The sequence below is a fragment of the Heptranchias perlo genome, chromosome 7, assembly GCF_035084215.1.
Source record: "Heptranchias perlo isolate sHepPer1 chromosome 7, sHepPer1.hap1, whole genome shotgun sequence".
NCBI lineage: Eukaryota > Metazoa > Chordata > Chondrichthyes > Hexanchiformes > Hexanchidae > Heptranchias > Heptranchias perlo.
In genome coordinates, this window is record NC_090331.1 from 49,644,292 (window position 1) to 49,656,987 (window position 12,696).

A 12,696-nucleotide genomic window follows, 5' to 3' on the forward strand; every position below is an offset into this window, starting at 1 on the left:
TTAAGGATGGATAATAAATAGTGCCTTGCGAGTGTCACCCACATTCCATGTACAAATTTTTTTCAATGGCCTCAGTGCTGGTTGACTAGGCAAAGTGGGCTAACCAGTAGCTCTTAATGGGTTCTAGGCTTTGGAGCTGCAGGACACTGTTTGGAATTGATTGCCATAGGAAGGATGCAGCATTCAGCCATGATGCATTGGAGGCACTGATGAGGGTTTCCTTCTTCAGGGCAGAATGTCACTCTCCCATCCCCAAAGCACCAGAGCTTAAGCTGTCTGGGAAGAGATCAACCATGGAAATGAAAACTGGATGGTTTCTATGCCGAGTGGGTGATCTGCCCCAATAGTTTACTGCCCGAGCAATGAGGATGAAAATTACCCTCCAATAAATCTGGATCCCAGGTCAGTCAGACCTTGGAAGAAAATAAAGAAATAACTAGCATTTAGAAGCAAATGAGGCAGAAGTTCTATTGCATCAGAAGTATACATGTATATTCTTCCTTCACACAAGGTGTAGACCTAATGTAACTGATCATTGCTATAACCATTGGGAAAGTAGCTGCAATGTCCCCTCGATGCTAAACACTTTCATTCTACAAAGGCTGCATGGCACACTGACATGGGACATGATTTCCATCCAAAAAGCTTTTTATAGATCAAAAAATGAGAACTGGCAGGAAAAGCAGCGGGCAAATTACTGGGAAAAGTCTGGGCTGTTTCTATTGCTCAGTCACAAATTGACATGTTCATCAACATGCTCTGTTACAGGCCAAGGTTGCCCACAACCAAAGGGAGAAATCAAGGACAGGAGGTCGCTCAGCTCTACTGAAGCAGGTGATGATATATGAGGAGGTGAGATGGCACTTGCCCTATGTGGAAGGGAAATTGTAGTCGGCATTGGGGAAGGTGAATTTGGATTGAGGTGGCACCATAGAGGTAAAATCTCACATTTGTTACAATCCACCATATTGTTAACGCCTTGCCCAATTCTCACTGCAGGGCCTATATTTGTTGCTCACTTGCATGAAGCACTAAAGTCAGTATCATCTTATCTGTCTTAGAAGCTATTGTCTGAGGGATGCATTGTAAATGCTCCTTTTCTCTTCCTGAAGGTCCATCCCAAGATGAGGAACCTAGAGGAAGTGGCGCCACAAGCACAAGAACTTCATAGAACATTGCAACAAGCAATCCAGCTGCTGTAAGTTGAAGGAAGGGGCAATAGCTGAAGCACAACACACAATTGAAGCTCGGGCAGAGGAATGATATCCTCCTGGACCTGCCTTCGGAAGGGAGTTAATGCAAGAGCAGAAGGCTTTTGGCATATCCTTTGAATTTGACCTCAGCAGCCTGTAGCAGCTGGCAGAAAGTGCACATCTTACATTGGTGCAATCCTGCAGGAGGGATCATGACTGGTGTTATTGAGACCGTGGGCACCAACTACAGGAGTCTTTCACTGCCAGATTGGACAGACTGGATGCTTCTTTAGAATGAGCAATGATAGCTCACATAGGAACAGGAGTAGGCCATTCAGCCCCTCGTGTCTGCTCCGCCATTTGATAAGATCATGGCTGATCTGTGATCTAACTCCATATACCCACCTTTGGCCCATATCCCTTAATACCTTTCCATTGCCAAAAAGCTATCAATCTCAGATTTAAGTATAGCAATTGAGCTAGTATCAATTGCTGTTTGCGGAAGAGAGTTCCAAACTTCTACCACCCTTTGTGTGTAGAAATGTTTTCTAATCTCGCTCCTGAAAGGTCTAGCTCTAATTTTTAGACTGTGCCCCCTACTCCTAGAATCCCCAACCAGCGGAAATAGTTTCTCTCTATCCACCCTGTCCGTTCCCCTTAATATCTTATAAACTTCGATCAGATCACCCGTTAAACCTTCGAAACTCCAGAGACTACAACCCCAATTTGTGTAATCTCTTCTCGTAACTTAACCCTTGAAGTCCGGGTATCATTCTAGTAAACCTACGCTGCACCCCCTCCAAAGCCAATATGACCTTCCGAAGGTGCGGTGCCCGGAACTGCTCACAGTACTCCAGGTGCGGTCTAACCAGGGTTTTGTATAGCTGCAGCATAACTTCTGCCCCCTTGTACTCCAGTCCTCTAGATATAAAGGCCAGCATTCCATTTGCCTTCTTGATTATTTTCTGCACCTGTTCATGACACTTCAATGATCTATGTACCTGAACCCCTAAGTCCCTTTGGACATCCACTGTTTTTAACTTTTTACCATTTAGAAAATACCCTGTTCTATCCTTTATTGATCCAAAGTGGATGACCTCACATTTGTCTACATTGAATTCCATTTGCCACAGTTTTGCCCATTCACCTAATCTATCAATATCCCTTTGTAATTTTATGTTGTCATCTACACTGCTTACAATGCCACCAATCTTTGTGTCATCAGCAAACTTAGATAAGAGACTTTCTATGCCTTCATCTAAGTCGTTAATAAATATGGTGAATAATTGAGGCCCCAAGACGGATCCCTACGGGACTCCACTAGTCACATCCTGCCAATGTGAGTACCTATCCATTATCCCTACTCTCTGTCGCCTTTCGCTCAGCCAACTTCCTAACCAAGTCCGTACTTTTCCCTCTATTCCATGGGCTTCTATCTTAGCTAACAGTCTCTTATGTGGGACCTTATCAAATGCCTTCTGGAAATCCATATAAATAACATCCATTAACATTCCCCTGTCCACTACTTTAGTCACCTCTTCAAAAAAATTCAATCAGGTTTGTCAGGCACGACCTACCTTTCACAAATCCATGCTGGCTCTCTCTGATTAACTGAAAATTCTCAAGGTGTTCAGTTACCCTATCCTTAATTATAGACTCCAGCATTTTCCCCACAACAGATGTTAGGCTAACTGGTCTATAATTCCCTGGTTTCCCTCCCTCTCCTTTCTTAAAAAGCATCCACGCACACTGATGTCAGAGACACCCTACGAATTGCTTTCATGCAGATCGTGGAGCATTCAGCTCGGAATCCCAAATCTGAAGGCATGATGTGCCTCCTCTTAGAGAGACCACACAAGATCCCCCCTCTCGCCAGGTTGCTCAAAGAATTGAAGAGTCTCTCAGTCTTAGATAAGGAATAAGAAAAACACACCGTAAAGGGGTATTAGAGGGAAACACAGCTTACAGCACATAGGGACTTGGAAGGAGAGACCAATAAATCCATCTATTCTTATTCGCCAGTTCCATGTGAATTTTTGAGGGGTGGGGGAATTGAAAGCTTATCACTGATAGTATAGGGCAGGATCAGGGCCATTCAGGTTAAGTGGATGGAATGTGGGCCACTTCAAGATTAGAATGTGCGTGCTTTGTAGTCTGCACAATGAGAAAATTGGACCTCTTTGTATCAGCTGTGAATTCCACAAAATGGCCAGTCTGGCTTCAATACACAATTTCAATGCCTGCAACATGTAGCCTTTTAAATTTATGTGAATTTATTTTGTTTTAAAACCCTTAAACATAATTCAATCCCACAATTCTTTCCAAGAAGAAAAAAAAAATCAGAACTCCCAAAACATGACAAATACCCAAAAGTAATTTATGTACTTACTCATTTGACAAAGCTTAATTGACAACTTGTAGTCTCGGTCCATTATTGCCTTCAAGAACTATGAAAACAAAAACACAATAAAAGCACTAATTTTTTTTGAAGAAATTTAATGACTGCTGCAAGTTAAGGAAACATAACTGTTCCATTTTATTACTGGTCCTTTTAATTATATCGACCAACACACAAGGATAGATTTTCCACATGATTTTGAGATGCTAATCATATGGGCAGTGGCAGGAGGTATTCAAAAAAAGGTTACAAAGCATACAGCAGCAGACCCATTACCAGCACTAGTTGACCAAAAAAATGGGAGCAATGGTTATGATCTGAAGTTATTGAAATCAATGTGGAGTCCAGAAGGTTATAAAGTGCCTAAACGAAAAATTGGGTGCTGTTCCTTGAGGAAAATGGTTCTGCTGCTGCCATTTACAGCTGCTACTGATCAATCTTTTGTTTCTTAAACTGTCCCATTACCACCTTCCTTGCCTTTGCACCATCATCCCTTTTGTCATTTAATTACTCGTGCCCTCCACCTTATCAGAGAACTTTCCCTTTTGTTCTTTCCTTCCCTCCCTTCCCCTGGCTCTGCACTAGCTCAAATACTTTAACTCTTTTAACATCTTCCAGTTCTGACGAAAGGTCCTTGACCTGAAACATTAACTCTGTTTCTTTCTCCATAGCTGCTGCCTGACTTGCTGAGCTTCTCCAGCATTTTCTGTTTTTATTTCAGATTTCCAGATCCGCAGTATTTTGCTTTTGATTTAGAATGTGTGTGCTTTGTAGTCTGCACAATGAGAAAATTGGACCTCTCTGAATTGCACAAAATGGCCCCTCTGGCTTCACTACACAATTTCAATGCCTGCAACATGTGGCCTTTCTTTTAAATTTATGTGAATTTATTTTGTTTTAAAACTCTTAAACAGAATTCAATCCCACAATGCTTTCCATGAAGAAAAAATACAATCAAAACTCCCAAAACATGACAAATATCCAAAAGTAATTAAAAGTATAAAAGCAGTAAATCAAAAAAGTTTTAGAAGATCGCTGAAGGCATTGTTCACAGTTTTTTTTAATTCATTCATGGGATGTGGACATCGCTGGCAAGGCCAGCATTTATTGCCCAACCCTAATTGCCCTTGAGAAGGTGGTGGTGAGCCGCCTTCTTGAACCGCTGCAGTCCGTGTGGTGAAGGTTCTCCCACAGTGCTGTTAGGCAGGGAGTTCCAGGATTTTGACCCAGTGACGATGGAGGAACGACGATATATTTCTAAGTCGGGATGGTGTGTGACTTGGAGGATGAGTGAGTTGCAGGATTCATTGCTTTATAACAATAGGGATGTTATCAACTGTTACACTTTGAGATGTTTGCCTTTTTGGCTTAGGAGGAATTTTGGGTTAATTTATATTATGATGTTGCTATTAAGTTAAATTCGGCCCACATTCGATGAAGTGGCTAACAGAATTGTGTTTCCACATACCATACCAGTCATGGAGTCCATTAGTACATTTTAGAGACGCTTGCACCGATACTGTTAGAATGGCTTTCCTTCATTGAGCACAGCAGGGATCTTGGCTGTACAGACAATGTATCTGCCATGGGAGGAGGGGGCGATTTCTCAATCAGTGACATATAGAGCTGAAGAATGGTCAGATTGGTCATTTTTAAAGATAATACCAATGTGCAGAACTTCACATTTGTCTGTATTAAACTTCATCTGACATCATTCTGCGTACTTACATTTTTTGCCCAGCTCATTCAGTAATTTCTGAGCTGTATCCACCAATTTCACTGGCTCTTTAGTTTGAGGGGCTAGTGTAGTGGAATTTTTAAAAATGGGAAACATTTAAAAAGGAAATGCTTAGGGACAAAGCAGACATATTCCTACATGAAGAAAAGATAACTGGAGTTACTTAGATGAGTTGAGAAACTAAAATTCAAATGAGCCTTAAAAAAATAGGTATTTGATAAATATAGAAATAATACAAAAAATGAAACCAAGCAGAATATAGAAAATATAGAGGAAAGCAAAAAAATATAGAGAGGCTATGTGAGGCTTTGAAGTAAGATTGGCAGGTAATAAAGGAAATGGTAAAGAATTTTATAAACACATAAAAAGTAAAAGATTTGTTAAAGAAAGGTTAGGGTCGATTAGAGATGAAAAGGGAAATCTTAGAGAGGATGAAGGAATTGCCTCTGTTTTCACAGAAGAGTGCTCTAGTAGCAAGGAAAGGATACAGAAGGAGGAGCTGGAGCAAACAGATAGGATAACTGTAGATAAGGAACTAGCTTCGAAAAAAATGGTAGATCTCAAACTAGAAAAGGTGCTGGGCACCCATGAATGCGCCCTACAATGCTAAGAGAAGTCAAATAGGAAATAAAATAGCAGAGGCTATGACCAAAATCTGTCAAATATCCTTAGCTATGGAAATTGTGCCAGATGATTGGAGGATTGTCAAATAACACCTCCATTCGAAAAGGGGCAAAGGGATAAATCAAATAACTATAGACCAGTGAGACTAAGACTGGTAGTGGGTAAGCTTCTAGAGGCCATTATATAGTATAAAATTAATGCTGACCTAGAAAGGCATGCTTAATTAAGGACAACCAGCATGGATTTGTAAAAGGCAAGTTGTGTTTGACAAATTTAATTGAGTTCTTTGAGCAAATAAAAGAAATGCAGTGGATTTTGTGTATATGGATGTTTAAAAGGTGTTTGATAAGGTGCAACATTAAACCCTTATTGATATTGAAGGCACACAGAATTAAAGGGAATGTGGCATTCCATTCAACAGCAAATAGCGATTCATTCACCCACTATAGCTGTATAAACAATTCTTATGTAAACAGTGCTCCGGTTCCAAATTCTGAATGTAAAGGGGCATTGGATGGAAAATCAGTGGGCTCCATGTGATCCTCCCTGCCTGATTTTCTTCTGTTGTGCCCAAGCAATCCTTTGCACCCCAAATGCAATAAAAGGAAAACTTTCCGCATCAAGTCCAAATCCAGGCTTTTGAGAAAGGCTGAGGCCTCCAATTAAAAAAATTACTGAAGGTACCCAAAGACACAAAAGACAACTTTATAGCTATGTTTAGTTATGCTATGGACAAATATCTAATGTTTTGTGTTTTTATTATGTTAGAAACTTTACTTTAAGTCTGGTTGGTTTCCTGACATGGGGAACAAAATTGTCAAACAAAATTATTTTCAAGTCTTGTCTTGAGTGATTTCTCATTGGTTTGCCTTCTTTTATTTATCAGTTTGTTCTCCTGACTGGTGATTGTTTGGTTGTTTTCATAAGTCTTTAGTAGATTCTCACTGACTGTTTTCTCACCAATTTCCTCACTTTTTTTTGTGTGTTATCTACCTTCTCAGTTCTCAGTTGTTGCTGTTTTATTTTGAGCCTCGATGTACTTCGATTGTGATGCTCGATGTGTACCATTTCTAATATATTATATTAAATATAATAATAGACAGGTAGATATTATATATAGATAAGGTTATATATTCTAATAAAAATGCTCTCTGCAACGATAACACTTTTTCATTGAGTAGTTGGCAGGGTCTTTCGGAAGTTAAGACATGGAGTGCACAGTACCTGTGTCTCAAGATTAGCCACATAGAAAAGTTTGAAAACTAATAATATAACATAGTAAAAGATGACATAAGGACAGTAGTGAGAAAGGTTCCTGGCTTGAATAATCAGGAAGTAGAATCAGTATGGGTGGAGCTAAGAAATAACAAGGGGCAAAAAACACTGGTGGGAGTAGTGGGAGGAGCTTGCAACGAAGGTAATGCAATAATTGTGGGGGACCTTTTTCTTCATGTAGACTGGGCAAATCAAATTGGCAAAAGTAGTTTGGAGGATGAGTTCAGAGAATGCATTTGAGACAGTTTCCTAGAACAATACATTGTGGAACCAAACAGGGAACAGGCCATTTTATATCTTGTCTTGGGTAATGAGACAGGGTTAATTAGTAATCTCATAGTAAGGGATCCTCTGGGAAGGAGTGATCATAATAGGATAGAATTTCTCATTGAGTTCGAATGACGTACTTAAGTTCGAAACTAGAGTCTTAAATTTAAACCAAGCCAATTACATAGGTGTGAGGGACGAGTTAGCTAAGGTAGATTGGGAAATTAGATTAAAAGATATGACAGTAGATAAGCAATGGCAGACTTTTAAAGAAATATTTCATAATTCTCAACAAATATACATTCCATTGAGAAATAAAAACTCCACAGGAAAAGTGATCCATCTGTGGCTAACTAAAGAAGGATAGAATTAGATTAAAAGAAGAGGCTTATAATGTTGCCAAGAAGAGTAGCAGGCCTGAGGATTGGGAGCGCTTTAGAAACCAGCAAAGGATGACCAAAAAATTGATAGAAGGAGTAAACAGAATATGAGAGTAAACTAGCAAGAAATATAAAAACAGATTGTAAAAGCTTCTACAAGTATGTAAAAAGTAAGAGAGTAGTGAAAGTAAACATGGATCCCTTTGAGCCTGAGACAGGAGAAATTATAATGGGGAATAAGGAAATGGCAGTGATGTTAAACAAATATTTTGTATCTGTCTTTACAGTAGAAGACACAAAAAAAATACCAGAAATAGTGAGGAACCAAGGGTCTAATGAGAATGAGGAACTTAAAGTAATTAATATTAGTAAGGAAAAAGTACTGGAAAAATTAATGGGATAAAAAGCAAACAAATCCCCTGGATCTGATGGCCTACACCCTAGGGTTCTAAAAGAGGTGTCTGCAAAGATAGTGGATGCATTGGTTGTGATCTTCCAAAATTCCCTAGATTCTGGAACGGTTCCAGTGGATTCGAAGGTAGCAAATGTAACACTGCTATTCAAGAAAGGAGGGGGAGAGAGAAAACAGGGAAATACAAGCTACTTAACCTAACATCAGTCGTCGGGAAAATGCTAGAATCCATTATTAAGGACATGGTAACAGGGCACTTACAAAATCATATGATTAGGCAGAATCAGCATGATTTTATGAAAGGCAAATGTTTGACAAATCTATTAGTGCTTTTTGAGGATGTAACTAGCAGGGTAGATAAAGGGGAACCAGTGGATGTAGTATATTTGGATTTTCAAAAGGCACTCGATAAGGTGACACATGAAAGATTGTTGCACAAGATAAGGGCTCATGGGGTTGGGGGTAATATATTAGCATGGATAGAGGATTGGTTAACGGACAGAAAACAGTGAGTAGGAATAAACGGGTCATTTTCAGGTTGGCAGGCTGTTACTAGTGGGGTGCCACAAAGATCAGTGCGGGGGCCTCAGCTATTTACAATCTATATTAATGAATTAGATGAAGGGACTGAGTGTAATGTATCCAAGTTTGCTGATGATACAAAACTAGGTGGGAGAGTAAGCTGTGAGGAGGACACAAAGGTCCCGATTTTCAAATCAAATTGCGGGTGAGTTGGGGGCTGCGAAAATCTGGAAAGTCCCGAGCGGGTGAGGAAGCCGGCCTCAACTCGCTGACTTCCGGGTTTCCTACAGACGTGCCTGTGTGCGCATGCGCTTCCCAAATGCGGAAGACTGCTGGCAATTAAAGCCGGCGGCATGATAGTTAAAGAACCAAATGTACCTCATTGAGGTACTTAAGGTACTTTATTTCTGACATAGTAGATAGTTAAATCGATTTTTAATTTACCTGGGCAGCTTTCCAACGGCTTCCAATTCACACCTGGTGAAACTAGGTGTGAAGGGCCAGATCAGGCAACAATAAATGAAATAAATTAAATGAAAAACCATTGCACAAAGTTAAAAAACAAAATAAACCTACCTTTCCATTGATGTCACCTTCACCTCCCTGCTCTGATGTCCCCCTCTCCCCGCCACCCCAATCTTCAGCGCCCTCCACTCTCTGTTCCAGTGCCGGATGACGTCTCTTTCTCTCCGCTCCACCCCCACACCCCCCCCCCCCACCCGGTGTTGCAGGCTCCTGTTGACAGCCAGCCTGTTAATCAGGTTGGCTGCCGGGCGCGAAACCAGGAAACAAGTTTAATCACCATCAATTACATTATTTGGGTTTGCCACGCGCACCACCACTTCCAGCTGCCATCCCGCCACTATTTCAAAATTGAGCCCAATCATTCTGCAAAGGGATATAGACAGGTTAAGTGAGTGGCAAGAAGGTGGTAGATTGAGTATAATGTGGGGAAATATAAGGTTATTCACTTTGGTAGGAAGAATAGAAAAACAATATTTTTGAAAGGGTGAGAAACTATTAAATGTTGGTGTTCAGAGGGATTTGCGTGTCCTTGTCCACAAAACACAGAAAGTTAGCATGCAGGTACAGCAAGCAATTAGGAAGGCAAATGGTATGTTGGCCTTTATTGCAAGGGAGTTGGAGTACAAGAGTAAGGAAGTCTTGCTGCAATTGTACAGGGCTTTGGTTAGACCACGCCTGAAGAACTGTGTACAGTTTTGGTCTCCTTACCTAAGGAAGGATATATTTGCCTTAGAGGCGGTGCAACGAAGGTTCATTAGATTGATTCCTGGGATGAAAGGAGCGATTGAGTAGAATGGGCCTATATTCGTTGGAGTTTAGAAGAATGAGAGGTGATCTCGTTGAAACATATAAAATTCTGAGAGGGCTTAATAGGGTAGATGCTGAGATGGCTGGAAGAGTTCGGAACTAGGGGGCATAGTCTCAGGATAAGGGGTCGGCCATTTAGGACTGAGATGAGGAGAAATTTCTTCACTCAGAGGGTTGTGAATCTTTGAAATTCTCTACCCCAGAGGGCTGTGGATGCTCAGTCATTGAATATATTCAAGACTGAGAATGATAGATTTTTGGAGTCTCAGGGAATCAAGGAATATGGGGATAGGGCGGGAAAGTGGAGTTGAGGTCAAAGATCAGCCGTGATCTTATTGAATGGCGGAGCAAAACTGTGGGGCCGTATGGCCTACTCCTGCTCCTATTTCTTATGTTCTTATCGTCTTAGAGATCCAAATTACTATGGGGGAGAATTCCCACACTGCTTTTGGCATAATTTCAGCATATAATTGCAGCAAGCAACTTTTTTGGCATCAAAATAGCGGAAGCCGTTTCTACCAGTTTTTCACCTCATCCTCGATTCCCCTGAATTGCTGCGCACTCTTTGGCTCAATCTGCCCACTGAGCCCAGAGTGAGCTCATTGAAATAAATTATAACGGATGCCAGTGGTGCTACAGCTCCAGGTTTCCTGCATTTACAATCACAAAATACTCAGGGTAAGCTAAACTGAGAATTATAAGGCATAGCTATTGCCAGGCTCAGGTGAGACAGGTGGACTTGAGGAGCTTCTGTGCTTGAACAGTATGGAAAGTTTCAGTTGCAGTTTCTATTTTATTACTATTTTTCATACACAGACCTGGACTTGCTCTCATTGCTTCTGACAGTGTGAGGCCACTGGAAGATTTTCACTCCCACTTCCAATTAGGGCTTCTTTGCAGCAGGTATGGCATTCCTAATGAGCATACCCTCATCTGCCATTATCATGGAGGACGACGAAGAGCAGCACAGGATGGAGCACAGGACAGCAAGGCAGCATATAAGGAGGATGCAGCCCAGCAGATATTACCCACCCAATGAATATATAGGCAATATGGGTCATATGAGGACCCTACTGAGGAGAGTTCGCCATCACATAGGTAATAGTGCAGCTCTGCCATCTACTGCATGAGGACCTGCAGCCATTTGCCGACACTGCTCTCTCTATGACTACAACAGCACTCAAATTTTATGGAATAGGCTCATTTCAGGCAATCATGGGGATCTCTGTAATATCAGCCAGGCTGCAGCACAGGCATGAATCACAGCTTCAGGTGATTTTAGAGGAGAGCTGGAGAATTCGTCACTTTTGGCATCAAAACAAGGCTGCAGTGAGATAGGACCATCCAGTTTTACGGGGTTGCTGGCTTTCCCAATATTATAGGGTTAAAATGATAATTAACTGATATTTAATCTTAATAGCACTCCTTTCTTCTATCATATTACTTTCTTTTTCTAATGTATTTCCAACAAATTTGCACTGAGATCATATATTAGAGGATATAATTTAATATATCTGCAGAAGATTTGCATGAGCAAAAATGTTTGCTTTGACCATGAGTACTATATCCTGTTTCTGCTCTGAAATGATAACTACAAATCATATTTGTAGTCTTTTCAATACAGAAAAGATACATTGTTGACAAAAAGTGCACCCCTCAGGCCAGCAGGTGACACTGCAGAACAGCATCACTGCTCCTCAACTACCAAGAGGTGAATAAAAGGATTAGCACAATTTACCAATCTCACTGTATACAATGAAAATATTTAATCCTGCAACATACTATGACTTCAATAATAATCCAAACAATATGATTAGACTTGACTGTTGGCTAAGCTTTCTCATGGGAGCGAGGAGTGCTTCACATGTACCACCTGAATACAGTATACAAAAATAAATATATGATTTTCCTTTTCATTGCACCTGGGGAATGCCCCTACCTCACTGCTATGAGCTCTCCTAGCACTTTTCTGATGAACGGTACTGGGCCTGCCCCTGAAATACAAATGCACCTGAGCTATGCAAATGGCTCGCGACGGGAAATAGCAGGGATCGGTTTCCCCCCAGCACAGTTCAGGCATGATGTGCCTGTTGAGCATCCAGCAGCTGCCCATAGAGAAAAATCTACCCGAATATTTTTAGAATTTGCGGGAAGAGATGAATTACTAATTTCATTATGAAGCATACAATAGCTTAGTTACATTTGAATGTAGCTTTCCAACTTCCATTGGAAGTGAGGGCAGAGGCTTCCTGTGTCAGCCTGCTTCCGTGCAGATGGCATAGAAAGAGGCGAACTGGCTGATGACATCATCCGTCAGAATTCTTACCAGCCCACTTCATTTGGCCCCAATGCTAAATATGTCCGCATGAAGCCAGAATCTAATCCAGAAGAAGTGAGACCACTAAAATGTACAAAGGACTGTTTCCCTGCAGTGATCAACCACAAAGCTATCAAATGCCATTGGGAAAGGAGCAAATTGAAAATGAGAGATTTTGAAAACTTGTTTATCATCTTTGGCCGGTACAGTCAGCCCACTGAAGCTGAGGCAAGCTGCC

At 41.0% G+C, this 12,696-nt stretch overlaps 1 protein-coding gene across 4 annotated transcripts in view; it reads right to left on the reverse strand.

The window, feature by feature from the left end:
- erich2 (glutamate-rich 2) overlaps nucleotides 1–12,696 on the reverse strand; it is a 125,765-nt gene that overhangs the window by 20,664 nt on the left and 92,405 nt on the right. For all 4 annotated transcript variants that reach the window (XR_010963428.1, XM_067987486.1, XM_067987485.1 and 1 more), the window contains one exon: nucleotides 3,583–3,640. Coding sequence is in view for 3 of the 4 variants with exons in the window: in XM_067987486.1 (XP_067843587.1) it covers nucleotides 3,583–3,640 (58 nt within the window). In the remaining variant the exon portion in view is untranslated. The remainder of the gene's footprint in view (nucleotides 1–3,582; nucleotides 3,641–12,696) is intronic.